This window comes from Numenius arquata, chromosome 10, assembly GCF_964106895.1.
Source record: "Numenius arquata chromosome 10, bNumArq3.hap1.1, whole genome shotgun sequence".
Taxonomy (NCBI): Eukaryota; Metazoa; Chordata; class Aves; order Charadriiformes; family Scolopacidae; genus Numenius; species Numenius arquata.
This window is the reverse complement of record NC_133585.1, coordinates 42,219,390-42,244,626: the sequence shown is the minus strand read 5'-3', so window position 1 is coordinate 42,244,626 and position 25,237 is coordinate 42,219,390. Positions and strand designations below refer to the sequence as shown.

The 25,237-nt window shown below is 40.7% G+C and overlaps 1 protein-coding gene across 6 annotated transcripts in view; it reads left to right on the top strand.

Moving 5' to 3' along the window:
- Positions 1–25,237, top strand: part of APBB2 (amyloid beta precursor protein binding family B member 2) — a 180,463-nt gene that overhangs the window by 55,813 nt on the left and 99,413 nt on the right. For 4 of the 6 annotated variants that reach the window (XM_074155297.1, XM_074155293.1, XM_074155294.1 and 1 more), the window contains exon 1: positions 24,463–24,481. In XM_074155297.1, the coding sequence (XP_074011398.1) occupies positions 24,463–24,481 (19 nt within the window). Of the gene's footprint in view, positions 1–384; positions 482–14,106; positions 14,217–24,412; positions 24,482–25,237 lie in introns of those variants that run through there. The other 2 variants (XM_074155296.1, XM_074155295.1) reach the window with 1 other exon arrangement.

Below are 25,237 nucleotides of genomic sequence, written 5' to 3'. Positions count from 1 at the left end.
AGTGCAGGGAGAGAGAATTTGAAGCCGCCTTTGCAGCATGTCTCTGATGTGCCCGAGCTGCCGTGGTCCCACAGCAGCTTGCGACACTTGCCCAGCTTGGGAAGATCCCTGCACTGGAACATACGTATCCGCTGTTCCGCTTCTACTTCTGCGAGTGTGTTGTGAATGCGGGTGGTTTTTAAGGATTTAAGCTGAAGGTGGCTGTTTGGGTTACTCTGTCATTTGTACTGCTTGTCTGATGCCCAGGCTCCCCCTGCTGCAGAGGGCGACCCTGCATGTTTCTTCTGGTAACCTGCACCTGTGTGAGCTCAGTAGTTTCAATTAATCCCTCCTTGACTCTTGATAAACAAAAACTTTAATACATGACTTGGTTTTGTTTTGCAGCTTTCCTGATTTCTGCAGCGACCTGAGGGGGTGCTGGTGCCCAGTACGCCAGGGCTTGGTGCTCTGGTACAGCCTCTACACCAACGTGCTGGGGAGAGTAAGTAACCTGCTCCGTGTCTGGGGATTTTCGGGGGGGGGGGGGCCCTTTCTGCTCTTTTCTTGTCCCATGTCTCAAACACTGAAGCCTCAGATCTCTCCCAGCACAGAGACCAGAGGTACCTGTATTTCTATGCAGCATTTATGTTGTTTATCATGGTGTTTGTTAATGAAGATTCTCCAGCTCTTCTAGTTCTCCAGCAAGAGCAGTTCTTGGTTTATCCATCCTTGCAGATTAGCTGTATTTGTGCGACAGAACACTACAATTTACCACCTCGTGTGAGAGAAGGTGGTACACAACAGAGGTGTTTCATAGTACTGCAGTGGGGTCAGTAATACTGTCTGTTAATGCAGAAAGCTGTGTTGGATTTCAATGTACAGCAGAAGTGCAGTCTCCTGCTGTGTGGGTTCAGAGTGGGAGGGAGACTCAAACCGGCAGCTGGTTTGTGTCACCAGCTGAGGCCATCTATGTGGAGGGGTTATCTGGTGCCACATTCCCCAGCAGCCTCTGGCGCTGTGGCTTTCCCTTCCTTCTCATGACAGGCTGGGGACATACTTCCCAGTGCCTGGCAAGACACGGGGCTTCTCATCTTCAGAAATAAGATAGGTGAGAGGTCTGGCATTGTCTGCCCAAGCACAAAGAAAGGGCTGTTAGCTGGAAGACTTGGGCTAAGCGTGTCTGTAGGTTTGCCTGCACCATACAAGCAATTGTACTGGCAAAGCATCACAGAGAAACTCCACCATTTGCTGCCAGGGGGAGGAAGTTTTTCCATCAGGATTGCTGTCCCACCTTTCTGAAACACAGCAGCGCTCTCCTGGGCTTTTGCTGATGTGATCCTTACAAGGGTATGATTTTGTACAGTCCTAACTGCTGGAGGTGAGTTTGCAGAGCTTGTGCATGCCTTGAGTTCTTGCTTTACTTGAGGGGTGCACAACTGCAAACTCTTACCCTGTAAGTGTCCTCCTTAGCTGGTTAGTTAAAATGTAGAAAGGAGATAAATGCTAGTACCTAGCTGAGACATGGATTTAGAAAATGATCTTTCATGCTGCATGTTACTTATCCCAAAGAATTCCTTATTTATGAAGGGCTTCTCATCCTGAAGAATTTCAGAGATTTCATCGCTTTGAGGTTTTCTTTTTTTCCCCTTAGACGAAGCTATACTCCAGTGAGACAAGATATCTCTTATTAAAGTAGCCTTTGCAGAAAGAGAGTGGTGAGACTGCAGCCAGGGCTAATCTCATGTTCGTACACAGATGTGTGAGATATGAGTGTTTTACCCATGAGTGTTTTAGTGCAGTTTGATGGCTCTGAAGGGCTTGTGTAAGAGTTCAGTGTTAGTCTTGGTCTTCATGCTTTTTGTGTATGTTAATCAAGCAGCCTTAGCGGCCTGTAATACACAGGAGGCTGGGCTAAGGATGCAACCTTTATTTCCAGGTTGCTTCTCTTTAGTCTCTGTACCTGTTTGACAGATCCTCAGTTCTTACATGGGAACCGAGCAGTATTCTTCTAAAACATAAAGTTGCCATGCACATTATTAATTTGTATCATATACTAGGTAATTCTCATGTCTCTCTCTTTCTTTTTTTTTTTTTTTTTTTTATTCTTCCCTCTTGGTCCTCTTTCTTTCACTAGGAGAGCCTCTAAGTCTTCTTGCTGTCCTGAGTAATTTTGTGTATCAGTAAGAGAGCCTCATAATTTCCCTTAAATAAGTTCCCAGTCTTTTCTCTGGGGAAGAAGCTATTGGGTTGAGGACCTTCACCTTAATAGGACCAGTTGCCCTAACTCATTTTGCTCCTCGTCGCAACCATGTCCAGTTTTCCAAGGAGCTGTCCCTCAGAGCATCTTTAGGGGAACTGCTGCTTGATGCTTGGCTGGTCTCTCATTTATGGTCAGGAAGCCCTCTGCCAGGGCACGGTGCAGCTATTGGCCTGGCCTTAGCTGGGTGTCTTGCAGGCAGCTTTGTGAGACCACCCCTGCTAATTTTTAATCAGCATTATGTGCTTCTCGTGGCAGACTGCCTTGATGCCAAGCTGAGGGGAGCAGTGTTGTAGTCATTGTTTAGTGCAGTTGAAACTCCTCACCCCAGGTGCTCAGGGAGGATACAGCTTGCCAGATCCTAGCTTTTCAAATTAAAAGGAAAGGCTACTCGTTTTATGATAACTGTGGGTTTTGGAGGTAATGGAGTTGGTGTGGGCTCAACTACTAGAGCAGCTATTGCTACTTTTCAGAGTCTTTTAGCAAGCCTTGCAGAAAAGGATGGGTGTCATGCTCACAGTGGAACTGCTGCTCACCATGTCATCTCTGAGATCACAAATACTAACCCTTTTCTGGACTTCACTGGATTAACGCTTAAAATGTATTCTGTAGACATGTTAAACATATAAATGTGAAAGTCTGTGCCAAGGACAAACTCCATTGGATGCAGCGATAGCTCAGGTTATCCTTCAGGCCACATGAGCATCTTCCTTCATGCCCCAGTGGGATCTTTGCTGCTAATAACGGGAGAGTTCAGTTTTCACAGCTATATTGTCGCTTGGCAAACATGGTTGCAGGACCTCCATGGTAGCTCCCCAGCAGTGTGCTGCAAGCCCTCTGCTGGGGCCCGGCAGCGGCTATCAGAAAGTTCCCGCTGTGTTATCATCTCTAAGGACTGGAGAGAATAGCTGCTTGTTTGCAGATGATGTTATTCACAAGATCAGACTAATTCTCTGGTGCCTGATTTGGTTAATGATAGCAATAGGTTGTGAAGGAAACCTTGGGGGAACTTCTCAAATTGCAGCAGGTGAATGGAATAGCCTGTGCTTCTGCTCCCAGTGTTGTCATTGTTCATCATCGCTTTTTGCCACAGGTAACAGCAGCAGAAGATGTAGTACTGGGTAGTGTAGGATACAATTCAGCCCTTTTTACTACCTTAGTATATCATACTTTCAAAAAGAAATAAATTTCTTGCTGTATTGATAGCAATTGTCCTTACAAACCAAGGACACAGCTCTTGCCTTGGGGGATGGCGTTGTGGAGAGACCTGAAAAGAAATAATTGAATCTCAGCTGGTTGATTGTCTTGAGCTGATAGTTTATTGTCCCCAGACTCATCTTATTTGTCAAAAAATGGAAAGTGGTACCATGAGGTAGAAATTAACATCATTTTAGAAAATGTTAAATAAAATTGCTTTTTTTAATGGAGTATTGCAATATTTAACGGGATTATTCATGGTTCAGTTAGGATTAGGAAGCATCAATGACAACGTGAAACTCTATTTTGATTATTCTGGCAGATGTTTAATTATTTAAAAAACTGTTTTTTTCCTGAGAATAAGTTCTTCCATCAAGAAAGGTGGAACTCTTATGTGATAACTGCAGATAATGGACCGTATCTTGGCTTGTGACTCAGTTAAATTTTTCTTCTTGGGCGCTGAGAATCTTTTCCACTGCGTTGTCGCAAAAAAAACCTGGCACGTGGTGTGTCAGCTTAGGAATGATTTGAGCTGTATTGCAGCAAGGTGAGGCTAAACAAGTACTTTGACAGAAACTGAAATACAATTTTTCAGTGTAATTACTACTTTGTTAACTTTTTCAGAGGTATTTCAGTACAACACTGACATGTTAAGCATGAGGTTTTGTTATAGAGCTAAAGAGGTAGTTTGTGTAGCTACCTTCTAGAAAGATGTAAAAAAAACTTGGCTTTTTATTTCCGTATTTCCTTAACTGTTCTTAAAGTAATTTTTTTCATGTAAGAAAATAATAGAAATAACTCTTTCCAACATTTCTTTAATTACTAAAATGCTGAGGGCTTTTGTACATGGATGAACAACAGTTTAGTCGATAGAGGTGTTGTATGAGAGTTCTTGGTATCAAATGGCTCTGCCATAAAACCTGCCAAAACTGGAACCAAAGGAGAGCTTTATTTTGTATACTCTATTTGGATACTACAGCACTGTTGTCCATAGGAATTCCTGATTACTTTCAATTTATTTTTCCTTAATATCTCTGTGGGTTAAAAAACAAAATGAAAAAATCCCAGAGGGCTGAATTGTTTTCTTGAAAAAAATGTACTTCTTACAAATGAGACTCTAGTCCTTCCTTCGGTTCAGCAGCAAAAAGAAATGTGCTGCTTCTGTTGCTAGAGCTGTAGCTCTTGTCCAGTTTATGGCAAATTAACACACTCAGACATGTACTTGGTAACTGCACCTAGAAAAGGGGGCTTTTTAAGGAAAGAATCAAAAATAGTAGAAATAAAAATCCTTATTCGTGCCTCAAAAATAATTCGTCTGCTTTCAGTCATTCCTGGTTTTGACTGCTTCAAAGAATTAAGAAGGCCAAGAAATTGTGCAGAAAGCAGAGTGAAAAATCTGTTCACAAAGTTTCTTCAAAATCCTATTAGATGAAAGACATCTTTTCCTTTGAAACTTGCCACCTCAAATCTTAGGTGGGTTTCTTTTCTTGGTTGGTTTGTTTTGTTCTGTTTATTTTTTAAAAACCTTTGTCCTCTGGACGTTCTTGTTATTCACTAACAATGCACTTTTATAATCCTGCTGGATTTTTGTCCAAAGGTGGTTGCTTAGATTCTTGTTAACCTCTCAGTGAATTCCACAAAAAAAATAAATTGTTAATGCTCTTTTTTTAAATTAAAAAAAAAAAATCACATCAGAGAAAAGTATCTCCCATTCAGATGCTTACCCCCATCATATTACACAATTCATTACTTCTGAGATTATTTTGTTAGATGATTTTATACCCTTTTGGAAGGCTGTTCTTGGACACCTTTCTCTGATATTAGGTATGTTCTAATTTCTAGACTAAATTTAGCAATGAGTGCTTTACATGCACTCGTTTCTTGTGCCAACATTACACTTTCAACTTTTTGTTGCTTCTCTCAGCCTTCGTTTTCCTGTAAGCCAAACCCTTAATATCCTTGTACAAGAGAGAAATCTGGTACCTTGATTATCTTCCAATTTCCTGTGTTTTCCATTAATCCCTGGTGTGCGAGGGACCAGATGCTACCGGGCTGTTTCAGATGAGGTCTGGGCATTACCTCGCAGGATGGTGTCAGTGTTTTCCCAGCTCTCTCCCAGCAAGAAGGGCTGTAACCAGAGAATGTATTTGCCTTCCCCGGAAGGATTTCTGCCTTCCCTGGAAGCTCTGAGCAGGTGAGTGTCCTGCTGGTGTAGCTGAGTCTCTTTCTCCCATCACTTCCAAACATCATGGCCTGACGGTGACAGCAGAATTTTTCTTATGGATACCCCGACTGAATGACCTTGTGCTCTGTGTTACTTCATTACATTTCTGTTATGCTCCTTCTCTACATCCAGTTTTCCTTTTGGCAATTCCATCTTTCTCCTTGCAGCAGAGCATCCAAATTTTGTGTCACCAGACAATTTCACTAACACCTTTTGTGACAAGATCATTAATGATAATATTAATTGCAATTTCCTTTTATCATCCGATTTTTTTTCTACTCTTCTGGTTAATTTGTATTTTCCTTTCTCCTCTTACTGTATTAAAAGGAAAAGTTCCCAGTTTGCTTTCACTGAACCACTTATTTGGACCTTTGTTTGTGTTCCCTCTTGTTAACTCCTCTGAGGTAAACATTTTGTGCGTCCCTCGGTGCATCAAAGCTCCTGTACAAAAGCTTTGATAACTGTCCATTCCCTAAGACTTCCTGCTTTACGGTCTCTGAAAAAATACTTGAAGGTACTTGGGCTTGTCTGGGCTGCTGAAGTTTGTGTACTGTGTCTGAGATCAAAATCAAGCAGGGAGGAAGCCTGTGTTAGTGTCTTACAGCTTTCCATTGCCACAGGTACAATAACATTTTGTTAAAGTAACGGTTTGCTTCAGTGTCCTTCCTCTGCTGTGAACTGTAAATGGGATTTTAGCTGGTTGTCCAGTGGTCAGGAGGCAGTTACACAAATATAAATATATATAAAGCTTCATATATTTATATACAAAACATATATATTGTATATCTATATCATAAATAGATATTTATATAATTTTTAATATATAAAAACGATAGGGTAAACTTTGTTAGAAGAATCTCTACCTAGAAGTGTCAAAATACAACCCACGCTACATTTGTTACTGCGTTTGCTACCACCAAGTCCCCAGGGAGCAGCAGCAGCAGCTGATGCTGTGGCTGTTGCATTGCAGACTGGGGGTAGAATGCGCTCGGGTTAAATAAAAATAGGAAACTGATGACAAGAGGAATGAGTAATAAGACATGAACAGAATTGTTGTGATTTTGTTTTGGTATTTTGCTTTCAAGATAGAAAGAGTGGAGGCTGCTTGGGACAGTGATAAGGAAAGTCACAGAAGGTATCTGCTGGTGGTGGAACAACTCTTCCAGAAGGAACCGTTTAAAGAAATATCAGTGCAGGGTTTGGTTTTGGGGGTTTTTTTGTTTGTTTGTTTGGGTTTTTTTGTATTGCTTTACAATTCTCTTCTGTCCTCACACCCTGGAAACCAGCTGAGCTCAGCTTTATGTTATGCTCAGCTTGTCTTTTGAGGGCTTTTTGGTAACCATGGGAGTTAGAAACAGCCTTGGCTTGAAACCCTGATCTTCTAGCAGTAGGTGAGTTCTGCTGTGCCCACTGCTCCTGTGGAAAGGTAAAACTCAAGGAGTGCAGATTAGATTGTTTAGATGCAAATGGGCAAGATGGGTAAGCTGGGCATTTTTGTCTTGAGTAATAAAATTAGGTCATTCTCTTTATTACATTTCAATATTTAATGGAGGATACCAGCAAGATCAAGAAGGTGGTGGTTTTGTTTTTGTTTTTCTCGCTGAACAGTTGACAGGTGTTTTTGGTTTAGCAGACACATCAGTTTGAAGAGAGAAGCTGTAGCTCATCCCATTGGTTAATTGAGAGCTGGCAAGCACGGAAATTATGACATTTTTTCTGGAGTTTCTGGTTCTGTTTTGTCTCGGCATCAGAGTTTTTGCATCCATTCTTGGAAGGACAGCAGTAACATTGTGTTCATTCCTACGAGATACAGGGTGGGGAAAAGCATGGGGAGTAGTGATGAGATGCAGTGACAGAAAATCCAGCTGTGCCTGAAAAAGCTTCCCACGGGAAACAAGAGCACAGGGGCATCTCTAATGTCAGAAGAAACAAGCACCTTCTCATTCTGAATTACTGCTGTTACCTGGCAGTCAGCTTTGAAAAACGCTTTTTGCTGATCTCGATGTGAATGAAGTTCAGAATGCATCGCTGCAACCCTAAGTATCACCCTCTTGTTTTTGGCTTTGCAGGAAGATCTGTGTTACCTGGCGATGATTGCTTTGATTGTGTAGTGCCTTTGCCGCTCCAGCACGGCTCTGTGGCTTGCCAGGCTTCCTTCTGGCACGCAGCCCGACCTCACTGCAGCCCCAGAGGCTCACAGCATGGCCATAGTGGTCTTGTCAGCCTTAAACTTAAAGGTTTTTTTTTTGTGTTTGTACAACTTTACTTTTAACTGAACAAATCCTCCCGCAAAGAGCAAGTAAAATTGAGATTTTTAGCTGATACCAGTTCAGATAGCTGCCCTGGAGTGAATGAAGCTATCTTGATTTATAACCACCTGTCAATATTATAGACAATGTTTTTCTTTGTGTTAAAATATATATGGACTTGTATAGTTCCACATAAAATGTCCTGAATGCCTCCTTTTACTGTTTGGTTGAACAAAATCTGCATTAACGTAACTTAATAGAGAATAAATAAATGAAAAAAGCAGGTGTGTTTTACTCAGTGTGTATTGTCTGTTCAGGGGATTGGGGTCAGGGGACTATGAATGACTTGAATTCACCTTGCTCTATGGGATCTGCCTGCAGAAGTAACTGAAACACTAAATTTCAGAAAACACGGCTTTGATGAGTTGGGGGACTCTGTGACATGTGAATTAGGGACACCGTAGGCATTTTGTCCAAGTGACTAACACTGATGATATCCCCTGGAACAGAGTGGGAAATCATAACATCCATCCCCACATAGCGTATGGGAGCCTCAACTAAGCGGGCAGGTGAGACAGTACCTGGAAAAGATGACCAAGAATAAGACAAACCATCATCAAGAACTTCTCAAAAATGGAGAAGAGGGAAAGCATCCAAATAGGAACTTGATAGGGGGGGGAGTTAGAAGCAGAAAGGCAGCCAAAAAGTATTCAGGACAGTAAATTGCGATCGAGAATGATTACGAGAAACCAGTATTTGAGTAGTGTGAATTTGTTGGAAGCAGAAATGGTGGAGTTGCCAGGGTTTTGGGTAGGGCGGGACTCTCTGAGCATGTCTGGTATCTGGATCACACTGCATGCCAGACAGGTCCCAGTGTGGTAAACCCATGGCGAGTGCAGTGCAGGCAGCACATCCCCTTGGCTGCGGGGCTGTGGTTGTCTTTCCAGCTCCCGGAAAGCTTTTATCCTGTGCCAGCAAGCAGGGATGATGGGGAGTGAGCCCTTCCATAAGCAGGGCAGCTTCCTGCCTCTCAGCAAAGGCAGGTGATGGGAAAGCGTTACCTCCTGGATGTTAGTGCTCCCAAACAAAACTGGAAAAGTAGATAGGTCTCTTGGCTAACAGAAGACTAAAATAAAAAAAAAAATTAAAAAAATCCCTAAATCCCACCTTTTTTAAAAAAAAGGTGGTAGTTATTAGATAAAGAGTAATGGATATGAATCATTAACGACCTCAAAAAAAGGTCACACTCACAATGATATTTGGCTAGTGGACAACATCGTGCTCTCTCCAGTAGGCAGTTTGGCGTGAGAGATCTGCATCTGATAGCTGTTCCCAGCACAGAAAATGAATGTGCCGTCTCTGTGTGTACCTCCAGAAATAGGCAGCACAATTTCCTAATGGCTTGGCTGTGCACTTCCCTTGCTTGTCTAAAATGTGTTTCGCTAATATTGTCCTACAGGTGATGCTCTGAGTGGCTGCTCTGAATGCAGGCAAAGTGAGAAGCAGTTGACTATGGGAAGTATATATTTGCACTGTATATGCAAATATGTACCTATGTATACAAAACTTATGTGTATCATAGAATCATAGAAATATACTTTCTTATCTTAAGATGAGCCATCCACCAGCCTTACAGGCAGATTTTTTTTTTTTTTATTTCTTTTTTAAATCAGCCACTTTCAGTGCCTGAACCCTTTGCTATAGTGGGCCTATTTTGTATAGGACCTGTGGCCCCTGTGTGGTTTTAAAACAATGCAAGGCATTCCTCTTACTTGTTCCCCAGCAGGGCTATTTCCTGGCATTCAAAGCGAGACTTTAAAGATGGGATTGTGTTGCTTGTCAGAATATCACCCACGGAGTACTGGAATGTAATTTCTTGACTAGGTGTCCCTTGAGAAACTAAATGCAATAACCTTTTTTCTTTCCCTGCTGTGTGTAGATGTTCCTCGTGAGCGATGAATGATGTAGTCAGTCACACTTGGATGACTTCTGTAGATAATTTGCAGTCATCTCTTTTTTTTGTATCCTTTTTTCTTGGGCATGTGAGGGTAGGTCTGCTGGCAATCTATTGTATGAGATTATAGCAGCCAGTAAGAATGTACTTATGACTGTGTTTGAACACACATGTATTGATAGTAAATGCTGCTTGTAGAGAACCAGGGGAGGTCAACGAGTCAGCTGGCCATTTAATACCCTCACAAGCAGCAGCATGCGTGAACAAATAAATTTGGGTGAGACCCAAAAAAGGTTTAATGTCAGTTAAAAGTGTGGAGGCTGGACTAGGAGTTGTTCATGCTCAAACAAAAGATAATGGAATTAGTTCAAGCAAACATGATCCTATGTTTCTGCTGTATGGACACAGCTCTTGGTTTGACTCTCTCATTAAAAAAAAAAAAAAAAAGCTCCAGAATTTAGTTTTTCTTTTTTTTTTTTTTCAGTAGTGTCAAAAGATTAATACTAGTAAAACGAAACTCTTATGTAGCAGTTATAAAAAACTAAGACATGTAAAAGAGCCACAACAAAAGCAGCTCTGTAAAGAAAATGGCTTAAGAAGATGACAACCTCAGCTGAAAGTCATGTCAGGCCTCTCTGCAAGATGATTTATGCCCTCATTACCTGTGATGGCGAGTAGCTGGTAGCTCTGGCACCACAGCTCCTGGAGAGGACTTGGCGTGAGGTGAAGTGGATAGTGCTTCCAGGTGCTCCCCTGGGGGCCATGTACGCCGTGATAGTGCTCAGGTTTTCTTTCCATGGCTGTCTGTAATTGCTTGCAGCATGGGGCTGGTCACCTGAAACAAATCAGGGAAGGTCATCAAGAGAGGACAAAAAAATAAATCTTGAGGCAGAGCGAAATCAAAATACTTCTTGAAGAGAAACCATAAGCCTATATGTGTGTTTGTGTATATATAGATTTTAATTTAACTATAAAGATGTAAAAATCACTATAAAACATTTTAAAGTAATTCTGCAGTAGAAAAATAATTAAAAACCAAAACAAAACAGAAAGCTGTTACAAACCACATTTGTTACAAAAAAAATGCGAGTGAGCAGGTTAAAAACTAACACTAAGAAGACTTGATCTGATATATTAGGTGCATTCAGATTTATGTGCAGTTGTGGATATCTAAGTTATGTACATTTAAAAACAAAACAGACCTCAAACCTGCACATACATTGTACTTGGATCTTTTGAAAGGTATATTTGAGACCTCCTGTTCTCGTGAATGTGTATGGAAAATAATTGCTAGTTTTCAGATGCTTTAGCTGTGGCATTTAGATACCAACAAGGTCACCTACATTTCTGTGGGAGCTCCCTGAGCTTGCTGAGGCTCAGGAGTCTCTCCGAGATTCACCTGGGTGAGCGGATATATTTAAAAGGCAGGTCGCTTTGGCTATTCTGGTCATAACTCAAAGCTGGTTCTTGAAAAGAAGAAAAAAGCCAAACCCAAGCAGCATCTTTGTTTATCTTGATGTGGGTATGTCCCTGCTGGTACATACAGTCCAGTAGCACTATTGTTTTGCAGAGCAGTTTAACTTCTCCTACTGTGTGGCTCTTGCTTTTGATAGTTGGCTTTAATCCAGGTCGTAAATCTTTGCAGTTCTCATTTTACACAGGATAATGATGAAACCTTTGCTATAATGAGAATGTATCTTTATGTTGTCTTTTACACTGAGATTTCTGGGGTTTTAGAATGTGATATATAAAAAGGTCGTACCTTTGGGTCCTCGTCTGGCCTCTCCTAAGAGTGGTTTATTCCCACAGTGGGCACGCTTCTTTAGGAAAACTGTCTTCTAGTTTAATTCAACTGTTTGAGAGCATAATTGTGGGGTTTGGGATTTTTAATTTATATCTGTTAGGGGTTTTTTTTTGTTATGGTATGGTGCAGAAGGCCCCCTCCAATGCTGTGCTGCAAGGCAGGGGAAGGAATAGTGAGTCTCAAGTGTAGACATTCAATGTAATTTAGTGAGTGTTACTGCTTTAGAAAAGTGTACACCTTCTAGAAAGACAAGAATGCATTTATGAAAAATGAGTAATCTTGCTGCTCCATACATACTGATCAAGCTCTTTGACATGCTAGGGAAGGGAACTGTAAATACTGTCATCTGCTTACAGTTTTTCTTTCCCCTCAGTAATTTTGTTTTTTAATCCTTGCACAGCTAAGGATTGTTCTGTTATATTCTGCTGTGAATTAGGAACTTGGTGTATAGGTATTTGAAGGGAGTAAAAATGTTTATGAATTTGGAGACTTAATTTTTTCTACTAATAAATATATTGTATTTGGGGGTTGTTTTTTTCTCTTCCTGATCAGGAAAGGGGAAGGAGCCATCTGCATTTTTTTTCCTTGCACAACATTACAATGCGTTGAATTAGTAGGGCACCACAGAAGTTTGAAAAGGCCTGTTTGGCCTATAGCAAGTTGTCATCCCATATTGCCCTGCAAAAGAAATGCAGGGGATTTGATTAATGTTAATTTTACTGTTTAATGCTCGCTTTTCATCTCAACAGCCAGAATTTTCCTTTTTGTTGCAAGAGAGTGCTCTCTCATTGATTCGCTGAACTTTCTCCACTGAGGAGAGTTGAGCAGGACACGCTTTTCCAGCGCTGATTTGGGAAGCAATGGAGATCTTTACCCGTTTTTTGCACTGTCAGATATGCGCCCGTGTAGGTGTCTGTATTTGAGGAGTAATCCACAGAGGCAGTAGCAAAGTTATATGATTGCATTTTAAGTCATTTTAAGCATGGGCTGCCATGGTCCTGTTCTTTCCACTTGCCCTTACTAGCTACCAATACTAGTGCAACCACTCTGAGCCAGTCCAGGAGCCTGATTTTTATACTGAAAGGGTTGTCAAGCATTGGAACAGGCTGCTCAGGAAGTGGTAGAATCGTCATCCCTGGAGGTATTTAAAAGATGGACAGATGTAGTGCTTAGAGATATGGTTTAGTGATGGTTTTTGTCAGTGTTAGGTTGACAGTTGGACTCAATGATCTGAAAGGTCCCTTCCAACCTGGACAATTCTATGGTTCTATGATTCTAATCCAGCTGAAAATACATCTTTATGTAGTTTTCAGCGGTGCTGGCTCCCAGAGCAGCTCATCGGAGAATTGCACAGATGCCAATATATATAAAAGGCTTATCTAATTCAGGAGTAAGCTGATGTTCTACTCAATCAGGGAACTGACGTATCTGAAGATTTGTGGAAATCTCCCAGTTTTGGTGCAGTGCTATTTCATCAATGTCCTGGTATTTTTCTCTGTTTCCTGGATAGAACAAGCTTGTGCTTGTAGCCGAGAGAATAAAAATCCTTCATGAATTAGGAAAAACACTCCCCAGGATTTGTTGCTTTTTTGGTCCTTTCAGCAAGGGAGAGAATGAAATAAAAGGAAATAGATCTTTATAAATTGCATGGTTGACATGCAGTGCATATTGGAAGACATCTGGGAACATGAAGGCTATTCAGATAGACTAAGAAAAAGATAAAGCTGAAAATCAGCTGAAAGCTGTATTTTTAGTACAAAATCTTATGCTGAAGAAAGAAACAGTGGGACTTGTTTTTAGACTAAAAGATTTTACAGTAGTTATTTGACAGGTTTGGTAACATTTCACTTAAGATTTTTGGATTTGTGATTTCTTATTCCAAACTGACCGTAAGATGTGCCATGCATTTCTTGTTTCCTTGGGTTTTTGATACTTCAAGGAAACTGATACACTCATAAATAGCCTCCATTCCTGGAGAGGCACTTGGGTTTTTAGGGACAGATTGAAACCAATGTTATGTAGCATGGGTAAGTTTTGCTCCTACAGCAGACTGTTCATACACTTGTTGCTTAGTGGTTGCTTTACAAAATGTAAGATGACATTTTATTAAACCTCACCTACTGGCTAACTGTATTTTAAAGCCAAAAGTAAACTCTTGCAGTGTTTGTTGTTCTGTCTGTATCATGGGCCGAAAGAAGCTACTGTATGACCTGAGACTTCTTTGTGCCTTAAAATTTATGTGAGCTTATTAATGGAGGCCAACCACTAATAATAAATTTGTGCTGCACGTATAGCACAACAGTTCATCTCCTCTGACAACATGACTATGAATAATTTATAGATGTAGTTATCCTGAAATTTGTAGGGGTCATTAGCATTTTAATGAAAAAGATACAGCTGTTGTACTAAATCTTCACTTTTTTTTTTTTTCTTCTCCCCCAGTTAAGCGTTTCGATCCGTACTTTGAAGGCAGCTGTCAGCGTGCGGTAATGTGCTGACTGGCACTATGGGCAGGCGGTACCCGGGGGCTCACTATCGGCCAAGCAGCTCATGTATGTATGCAACTGGTCTAATTTATTTGTCGCTTTATTACTTTTGAAGGCTGCTAAGTTTACAAATTTTGAAATAGTATTTATAAAGCATGATGACATATTCTAATCGATGCCAGCTCTCCTGTGTGTGTACCCAAATGGTAAGTATATTGATTTATGTTTAAACTGTGAAGGTGTTTTCTAGAACTTTAAAAGCAGCTTGCTGTGTGACTGGACCAGGTCTACTACAGTGTGCTGTGTTTTGTGTTCAAGGTCTCCAACTTCACTTATTATAGGGTTCACAAGTTTTAGCTGCTCTTCCTCTTCACTCCCATCCCAAGTTTTTAGTACCAAATACCTTCAGATTAGCAAACTATTTGAGGTTATCCTAAAATGTCACTGTACACTGTAGCTTTAATTACTTACACCTGCAACTAACAGCTCCAGTTCCAGATTATTTATATGCTTGCATTCGATAGTGTTCACATTGTTTTTTCCTCTGAATTGTATCCTGTTGGATTATAGTACGTTATCTCTTACTGAAGGTTGCCTTCTCTAAAAGTGCAAAGGCAAGTCCTAAAATTTATCACCTGCACCTTCTACTGAGTAAGCAGACGTCTCCCATGCTAGTGCAGATGGCAGCCACCCACACCTCTGGTCCCACAGTGTAGACTGTGTCAAATGAGCTGATGTGACATTCCCTGGAGGGCGGTGGGGGTAGCGCCCCGACTCCAGAAGGCTGCTGCCGATTCTGCTCCACCTTCTGTTGATCCCTCAGGCTGCTGAGGTGAAGCCTTGGTAGGTTAACTTTTGTATTTGCTCTTCTTTCTGCTGTAGCAGAACAACATGATCCCACAACGTGTGGCTTTTCTTGGCATTAAAGCCATCTTAAGAAGCTCTCACTTCTATACTATTCTTTTGGTTCCTTCAAAGACTTCTTCAAAAGCCTCCATCACTTCAGGCATCCAGCTCAGTGTTGGCTGATGCAAGTAGTAAACCGCAGTGAGAGCTTGCAGCTGTGGCAGGACAGGGACTTCCTAGGGTGACTTTGCCATCAGATATGAGGAACTGCACGGTGAGGTCCTGTATTCAGAATTGTGGGATTTTTTGCTAACCCCAAGGCTAAATCCTAGGAAGTAGTAAAGCACTTCTACTCTAGTAAACAAGAGTTTAATGTTTACATAAGTAAACTAGATTAGTTTTACTTCCTAGGAAGTAGTAAAGCATGTTTACTGTAGTAAACTAGACTAGTCATAGGTGTCATGAAGATGTGTGTTAAAATGGTGCATTAGATCCAATTTAGATCCTACTTTTCCAAAGATTTTGTCTTGTGTATTAATGTCAGGGATATTGTCTATACTAGAACGGAGGAAATAAATGGTTGTTACAGTTCTGGCAGGTCTCTGGTCGTCAAGTGCTGGAGTACAGAATTGGACTCATCTGTTTGAATTACTTGACATTAAATGTAGATGCTGGCCTCCAAACCATGTCCTGTTGGTGTACCGCGGGGCGTGATATCTCTGGCTCGTGCCTAGGCTTAAATCTCAAAGCTTTAAAATGGTCTCGTGTAGAGGTAGGTAATCAAGTCTTTTCTCTTCCTGCTTAGAGAGAACAAGTAATGGGCATTAAATTCTTACCAGAAGAGCCTAGGATGTTTTCCTGTTGTCCAGTTGAGTGGTTGCAGACAGTGAAGAAGTGGAATTGTTTGCTTGGGGAAGCGCTGGAATTCCCATCATCTGCCAGGGCCAAAACTTGCATAAGAATCACTTGGCGCCAGAGCTCCCTCTGTTTGAGGACAGATATCAAAATATCTATTTCATTATTGCTTTATGCTTTTGTTAAGCCAAGTTTTCTCTTTCCTTAACCTGTCAGGGTTTCTAAGCCAGGAAACCCTCTTTTATTTTTTGATTTTGTTACTGTATGATTTGTGCAACTTCCCGGTGCCTAACATAATAAGCACATTGGGCATCCAACAATAATGCCATTGAAATTGCCCGGTCTTTGGGAAATGCGGATCATAATGCAATCTCTGATAGCAGATTAGATCTCACGGAAAGTGCTGCTGAAATACATCATTTTCCTTTTTGTTTTCTTTGCATAAATAATGAGTAACTTCACCATCCCAGCTATTGTATTTCACATTTGCAATTGTTGCAATCTTAATGTTGTACCATTAAGGACTTCGTGCAGCGTTAAGCCTCAGTCCCTGACTTTTATCTTCTCTCTGTACGTATGTATATACCTAAATGAAGTTTGTGAGGGGAAGAATTAGGTCTGCATGGAGTATGGCAGTTGTATTGCTGCTTTGGTGGTGAGATAGTATTTCATCCATTTATGACAGTGTTTTGTTGAATGATTTCATAAATTTAATGAATATGATAGTACGTGGTCTTAGGAAAATAGCAAAATGTTTTGTATTCAAGGAACACATAACAATTTAAATAGAAACCAGCTTATTTGAAGCCCAGTGCTAGGAAATGTGTTTGAAATACAGGTGCTGAAGGTATAAGAAACAGCAAGGTGTTTAAAATGTAAAATTGAAGGCTGTGAATTTAACAGGTGCGTGCTAGTTTAGACTTTTTGAAAGTGTAATTAAAGAGCAGTGATCTCCCTTGGTTACTGACAATAACCAAAGCAGTCTCGGGTGTATCCCTGGCTCTGTCTAGCACTGCTTGTCCTGACTTAACACTCCCTCGTGTGCTGTTTTGTTGGGTTTTATTTTTTCTTTTTTGTACTTGTGAAAAATACAGACTGAGGATGTACAGTCCACAGCTACTGAGAAGTCTGTTTACAAAAACTAGCTATCCTTCCTGAATTTCTCCTGAGCTTTGTTTATATTTTTCTAATATTTGCTTATAAACCCCCACTTTTCTGCATTGGCTGCAGCAGCTATCCTGAAAACATGGTATTGTTTGTGTTATTTAGGTAGCCTCAACTTTTCTTTCATACTAAAAAATTTTTGTTCTGTGCACAGAGTAGAAGTTTTTTATATGTCTGGAAAAACCTTTAGCGAGTGTCCATACATATCCCTGCAGAATAATTCCTTTGTTTTAGTTAGTTGTAGTGTTTTGCACAATATTGAAATCCGAGCAAAGTGTTTTGGAGAAAATGGAATTGATTCCACTGCCATTCTGCTGGCATTAGATGCTCAGGAAGGGTTTAAACAACAGTAACAATAATAAAATGCACAGTTTTGTGGCAGTGCTTTTTTTTTCTTTACAAAAAAGCCCTCTTTTTTCAGAAGACATTGGAAGTGAGGAAATGCAGGAATTAGTGGGTGGTAGTTTTCGGCGCTTGCTGACCTTTGGAGTGTGCCAGGGTGGAGGCGCAGTCCTGCGGTGGCACGTCACCGTTCACTGGGAGGAAGGGACCCGCTGGCGCCTGGAGCCCTGCGACCAGCCCTTGCTGCCCACAGACGGCACCGCATCTCCCACCCTTCAGTCACCCTCTCGGTTTGTGGCAGGCAGAGGTGGACTTTTATTTCTTTTTGAACTATAGGCATCTCTTATTTAAAGACAACTCGGACTCGGGTCCATATGGAATGTTTTATTGATATAATTCTACCGATTAGAGCTGACTGCAGTTTTATTTCAGAAACTTCTGATGGAGGGTGATTTTTTTTTTTTTTTTTCCCCTTCCCCTCAAGCAAACCTTTTTGCGGAAATACCATTTTGATGAAATGTTCATAAATCAAGGATGAGGATGAAAGGAAATAGCCCTCGCGGGAAGGCACTCCCCTGGACTGTGGAGGGGAGAGGTTTGAGTCTCGCTTCTTCCTGATCATCTCCTGTGCTAGAGCTGCTCTTATAAATAATTTAAAATACTTGAGGGTGGAGAGAACAGGGTTGATTTTATAAACTTGGTGTTTTTATTTCCAACCAGAAACACTCAAATTCCTGCTTGCCTGTGCCGCTTCAGCTTCCCAAGGAGTGCCCAGCTGCAACCTTCTTTGCACTGGGGCAATCCCCCGCTGCTGGTCTTGCCAAGGGGGCAGTTGCTTTGTGAAACTGCTGGAAAATCTTAGCTTCACTGCAGTGAAATAAGGAAACAAATGTGAGAATGGTGACATTATAAATAACAACAAACCCCGGAAAAAACCCCCAAACTTCCAGTCTTTCAGCTAACTGCCAGTAATTTCATTGCTATCATTAGCCCAAGATGAGTTGGTGTGAAAACGTACCGTGGAGTGGTTCTGTGGATTTGGCTTGGAGCCACTTCCAGAGTAACAGAAAACTCATCCAGAGAGGCACCCTGACCCCCAAGGAGGAGTGTATCCACTGTGGAACTCTTGGTAGAAGTGCCCCAGTAAAATTCTACGTCTGCAAAATCCTGCATCTCATAGAATCATAGAATGGTTGGAGTTGGAAGGGACCTTAAAGATCATCTAGTTCTAACCCCCCTGCCATGGGCAGGGTCACCTTCCACTAGAAAGTTGATCTCCTGACCTTTTCTTTCCAGAGAAAGACATCTTGGTGTAAATGAGGCTCAAGCTCTAGCACTGCTCAGGTCATGCTCAGAGGGGATGGTTTTCTGTAAAGTTGCTGAAAAGCTCCATGTAATCATTGCTTAGCTGAGGAAAAAGTGGGAATACAGATGATTCGTGCAGTGAAAATTGCAGAAGCGCCCAATGACCCATACATTACTTTCGCTGTTAAAGCCTCTCTTGTTTGGTTTTCTGCTTTTCCTGGGTAGTTGTGTGGAGACTTGCACAACAACCTCGAGGCCTCTGGGTGATCCTGGTGAAGCCCCAAAACGCGTACCGGTTTCCACAGATAAGAGCTGACTCGGAGCCTGCAGATAAAAAACCTTCTCTAAGAACTGTGTATTACTCTGAATAAGTGTTGTCACTTACGGTTTTATTAGCATAGTTAAATAGTACCCCTGTCACAGGACCCTGACAGGTCCATTTCTTCATGGTGAAACCAGAGGAAGAGTGCTTTGAAGCTGAAGGTTTTGTGGTAACTCTGCTTGGGGTTGTGGGTGTTCGTGGAGAACCACCACGGTACCGGATTTGCATCGCATGTTTGTCCCCTTTGACAGGAACCCTAGTTCCTTTGGTGTTAAAGTGCCTTGTGAAGATCTGTGAGCTTGTAGATAAGAAAAAGGAGTAGAGGATTTCAGCTGGCAAGTCAACAACTCAAGACTCCCTGTTGAAATTCAGGCCAGTAATACTACCGGCTTGTTCTTTTCCACTTGTTCAATGTCACCTACAGCCAAGTTTGCTGTTTGTTGAAACCAAGCCCACTTCTAGCCACACTTCAGTGTAACATAAATGCCAGTAAGTGCAGTTGCTTTTTTGTTATGTTCTCCTCCACTTTATTATGGATTGATCTGTTTAGTTTATGGGGACCATAAAGCAAATACGATACTTTGATTTTATTTATGAGCATGTGGTTTTGTTTTCTATATGAGCGCTATGGGTAGAAGTTTCTCAGCGGAAACAACAGCTTTCTCAAGGATCTCTACTTGCTGTAGCAGGCCAAGATTAAAGTTACCCCTGTATTATAGTACCATAATTACATCGGGAGAGTTACTGTAGGGCACAGCTATTTTAGTCATCTCTTGGCATTCTGTTAGCTTAAGCAGTATTGCAGCACTTGGTTTATAAACTGTATGTTTTGAAGCATTTCTGATTGTTCCCTTCAAAGTTTGAAGACAATACGTAGCTTTGTAGGCAACTTTCAGCCTTGCTGAGACATAGTTCTTTGTGTATTAAGCCTTATGTTAGTTTAGCTTTTAATGGAAAACCAGACTAGAAATGTGGAGACCTTTTCTGGTTTGATGCATCCCGTTCTCTAAAATGCATCCTTTTGCATTACTGGGAGCAAGGGATTTGTGGGTAGGACATGAGAGTCCAACTTTAAAACAGTTTTAGCAATGTAGTTAAAAGAGCACATATAATAACCTTGCCTAGGTGAGATACAGAATGTTTTTAATGTATGTGGAACAGAATTAATCTTCTCAATGTGCAGAATCTTAATTTCCTCTCTTTGAGAGCCCTGATAGTCTTGTTTTGCAAAAGGTGGCAATCAATCTATTGCTCTGTTCTGGTAATAAGACTTGGACTACTTTATTTTTGCTCACAGATCTCAACTAACTGTTAGCAATTTGAAATTATTTGCAAACACTTGGGAATTAGTGAAATTAGAGGTTTCCGTTATATTGAGACTTTTAATATACATGTATTTTTATTCTTTGTTTCTTCCCATATAGAGCTGCAGAGAGTCTACTGAAAGATTTTTCCCATTTATTTAATTTTCAGATTTCCATCTCTAGAGCCCAATTTGACACTAAGTGCAATCTTACAGTAACAAGAAAACAATTTTGGTGTTCCATGCTCTTTCCAATGCATTTTAAGTTCTCAGCTGTGAAGCGATGATTATAGGTGGCTCAAAACTATTGCTACCACTCTGGGTAATTTGAGGGTAAAAACATTTCTGGATAACCTTGTTAAAAGTTTAATGTGTAACTAGCCATCAGTTAATTATATGTAATTCAGAGGGCAGGTGAAGGTGTAGCAGGTGAAATCATGATGCCAAGCGACCAGAAGTTTAATTGTTAAACTACATTAGTTTAAAAAGAGAAGCTGAAATGTGCGCATTCATGTGCGTGCAGTTAGTTGTTCTTGGAGAAGCGGGTGGTGCTCGGGAGTATGTGGTGTTGTTTCTGGGCTTTGCAGGAGCAGTTGAGTGTTTGCAAGCTGCAAATAGCAGGGCCACAGACAAGATGTGTGGGAGGCGGTTAATGATAATCATCTATTTAAATTTTTTTTTATGGTTTGGTTGTGTTTTTTTTTTTTTTTTCTGTCCAGCACAGATGCTGTGCTGGAACTTAACTCATCCATTGCATCTGGCGAGAGCCTAGGTAACATTTTTGCTGCTCCTGTGTGACCTGTGCTTATCTCTTTCCTACTTTTGCTGCCTGTGTCTCCTGATCAAAGAGCTTGGCATTTGGCTAGTGCCAATACCAGCAGCTGGAAAGATGGTGCCAGACCCTGCAGGTTTCTTTAACCCTGTTCAGGAATCGATCATCTTCTGAATGGTTCTGCTTCCTGATTTAGGAGCTGTCGAATGGTCTAAGTTAAATTTATGTGGGGCTGAAAAATCCCTGAATCACTCTTAAGTAATTTTATGTGCCAAATCCATGGCTGTTGATTTCTTTCTACTACTCCATTAAGCATATGGGTATGCCTATGTGTAGCATATAGGTTGCCTGTCCTACAAAGCATTTTAGTTTCCTTTTTTTTTTTTCCTCTGAGACAGCCTATCCTAGATCCCTTTTTCATATGGCATCTTGCTTTGGTTTTGGTAATTCTTATCAGGTCTGATTATGCATTGTTTACCTTCACACTTGGTAAGAGTTATTTTTGAATGGCACTTGAGTTTGAGGTTGCAAGATGTGGAAGACCAATTCCTTCTTGCTTTATTGGTCATCTTAGTTGCAGAAATTTAAGTTACATTTTCTGAGTCTGTGTCTCTGTAAGAGAGAGTGAGGTTTATGCTTGTGCCCTATGTTAGCACATGCATTTAAAGTAGAGTTGTTTCTAATTAACAAATAAGTCTGAGGTGTGATCTTTATTGTAGAGGTTCAGTAATTTATATATAGATTAAAAAAAAAACAAACCCAAACCAAACACCCAACGTTAAGGCTCAGGAGTTTAATTTACACAACAGGATTAGAAAAAATGGCTGAACTTTACTTAGCAAATGTCACTGTGAATGTATAGATCTGATGACAGAAGGTCTTATTGTCTGTGCTTATGAGTAGCCAATAGATAAAAACCCGCTCCATTTTCTTGCCGTGACAAGACTGTTTTTGCCTGCCAGACTGTTCCATTCCGCACAGGGGGGGAAATCTAATTAAAGGGAGAAAATTGAATTGGGAAAAGACTTAGTATGCCATCTTGTTTTTTCCCTTACTAAATGCAGGTTTAGTCATGATTGCATGTCATGGTTATGCCTTACGTAAATGAAAGAATTCCTCTTTATTTCTCCAAGTGTTCACTTGATTTAAGAATACTGTAGTAGCATAAGGTGACTCAGGTCGTCTGCAATGTGGAGTTTCAGTAAGTCAAATATATGCTCATTATTTAGAAGTTTCTATCTTAATAAAATTATAAGTAAAGGAGCAATGGATTTACCCCGTTTCTTTTTTTCATTATTCTTTTTATCATTTTTCTTTTTCCTTTGTAGCTATTAGAATCTGATTCTGAGAGGCATCTTGTGTCTGAATTTTTACTGGATGAAGAATTTGACTTGCTGTGTAGGAAGAGGGGCGGAAAAATTGGCAAATGGGAAGGCGTACTCCACTTGAATGCCAAAACTCATTGCAGGGTCTGAAGTTGTTTTTTCCTTAATAATGTTATTTAAAGACCGATCAGCATTATGGATTTCCATTAATAAGAGCATCACTAGAACAGAGACAGCGCTGCTGCTAGGCTGTTGCAGTTGGTTGGCAGCATGATTACCTCTAAAAAGAAAAATGTAATTATTGTGGCAGCAGGGACTGGCAGGTTGCCTCTTGGGGAAGGAGGAGCCAGGACAGAAAGCTGATTACCAGGTGGTGATTTCAGTAGGACTAGGTGAAGCAGAAATAGCTGGAAATGCGAGAAGCTGCATTTAGCAAGCAGATCGAAGTAGTGGTTTTGTACTGGTGTGAGGACAGAACCAGGGTGGAGGGGAGAGGGCAGCAGTGATTCCCTGCTTGGGCAGGGGGCTCGGACAAGATGATCTTGAGAGGTCCTTCCCATCCTCAACAGCTCTGAGGTTAGTGTGGAGGAGTCTGCAGTTGGGTTTGAGAGCACATGTGCAAGCTGCTTGCAGCCCTGCTCTTTTTCTGCTCGTGTTCCCCAGTTTTGCTCAACTCACCATCAGAATTTGTTTTCCTGGCTTTTCTGAGCTTTCTCTCCAGCTTCCAAGCTCAGTCTAGCAGAGATGTCATTGCTGGAGGGAGCAGCAAGAAGAAAACCACTGGCTGTAGGAACATCATCAGTTGCTCCGATCCACCACAGCACTTCATTCAAGGGTTTTCTTTGCTTTCCCCTTAAAAGTAAAGCACGTTCAGGGAAAGTGTTTTACTTTGAAGTAAAAAGGGAAAGTTTAACGTTTAACGTCCCCGGGAATTTGTGTAGATGCGTAGACAAGAAGGACCACAATGACACTTGACACTAAGAAAGCTTCAAATCACAGTTCTGATTTCAACTACATTAATGTAAATCTAGACTTCATTAGGATGCTTTGCTGATGTCTGTTTAACTACTACCATTTAGCTTGCCCTAGTTGAAAAATGAATGCAGATGGGAGCAAACAGTGTGTTAGGATACTTCATTAAGAATTAATGTTTTAGCATTGGAATTCACCCTTTGAAACGAGGGGTGCTAGTGTTGAGTTGCAATCATTGTATAACGGAGACCTTCTCTCCAGCTGCTTAGGCTTTAACTAGAGCCAAAGTGTACAGGACCTGAGGCCGTAGCCCCATGGCATGAGTTTGTCATCACACATTTTGCACTCAACAGATATCCTTGCAGAAAGGAAATCTGCTTTATGAAAAGGTTTGTATTATTTCTTTCGTATGTTTCCTAGACACAACAGCAGAAATAGTTCTAAGCGCATAGAAATACCTTGTTGTTCATACGCAAACCAGAGACTTTAAGGCAAAATGGTTTACTTTTGAGAAGGTGGCCAGGAAAGAGTCCTGTACAGGAGCTTGCTGCTTAGCTTGCTCTTTACGTTTCCCTCCTGTGGGATCAACCCTGCAGACTGTGCTTCTTAGTTTTATATGCTGGATCTCATTTTGCAGATTTTCATGCGAACATGCCTTATTGCTGTGTTTATTTTTGCCAACGCTGCTGTAGCTTCCTGAGTAAGCTGTAGTTGGGTAACTGGGGGGAAACCCCAGATTTTCTAATGTCATGTCATGAAGTTTTTTGCTAAAGTATGTTGATTAAAACTGGAGAATATTGTTGAACTTGTGCTCCTCGTAAAGTGTACTTTAAGAAAAATGTTATAGTTATTTTTAATTACTTGTTCTCATTGCTGTAGGCCAGCCTCTCCCATACTTTAATGACTGCCAAATATTATTGAAAGCGCAAAGCATCCTTACTGTTACATTCCAGGGTTTGTTTAGAATGCTTAACGTCTTTCAGGAGCTTCTGAAATGTGGTGTTTTTATTTTGTGCTTTCCTTTGGTTTTAATTCTTAAATGATCCCTCTTTTCAGATTTCAAATTATAATCTATTTCCTGATGCATTGCTGACGCCCCGTGAGCCATGTCAGAAGTACTTCCAGGTCAGATGCCCTTTAAAAGATACTGCTATGCAAATATATGAAACTTTCCTCTTCTTTTTCTTCTATTTCCTCCCAGGCCCATATTTCGCTTTCATTTTACACTTATCCATGAAAAAGAGCAAGCACTTTCATTTCTGTTTAACAGTGCCTTTTTGAATAAACTCTGGATTCAGCTTTTTAAAACCTGTTCCTAGAGACAATACAATGCAAAAAAGTCTTATTAGAGGTAACGATCGCACACTGTTTTCTGTTTGCAATGGCATTTTCTCTCTGCTGCTTCCAGGTCTGTAAGGCTTATGACAAGATTGAAAAGCGTCAATAAAAGCCATTCAAGTAATAGTGTTATTTGTATTATTATGATGCTTAGAAAATTGAGACTGCTTTGTGTTAAACACATTATAGTGGTGAAAGTGTATTAATCTATATCTGTAGGTATGTTTCTAAACATTAGAAGTACGCAATTGAGACTGATTTAAGTCGTAAACAAGCTAAAATCATGAATGAATTGCTATGACAGCTTCTCTACCTACTGAAGCTCTGTCTTTAAGTGCATTTTAATAATTTTCTAATTGTTCTCAGTAATGATAATGTCCTAAATATTTTTAGTTTTCCACCAGAGTCCACTTTTTTTTATAATACCTTATTTTTTACTCACTTATAACTTACCACTGTTCACCTGCTTTAGCTAAAACCTATGTATCAACTCAGTCATTCCCGATCTGTTTGTCCATTTGTTTGCTTTTCAGCAGAAGGCGG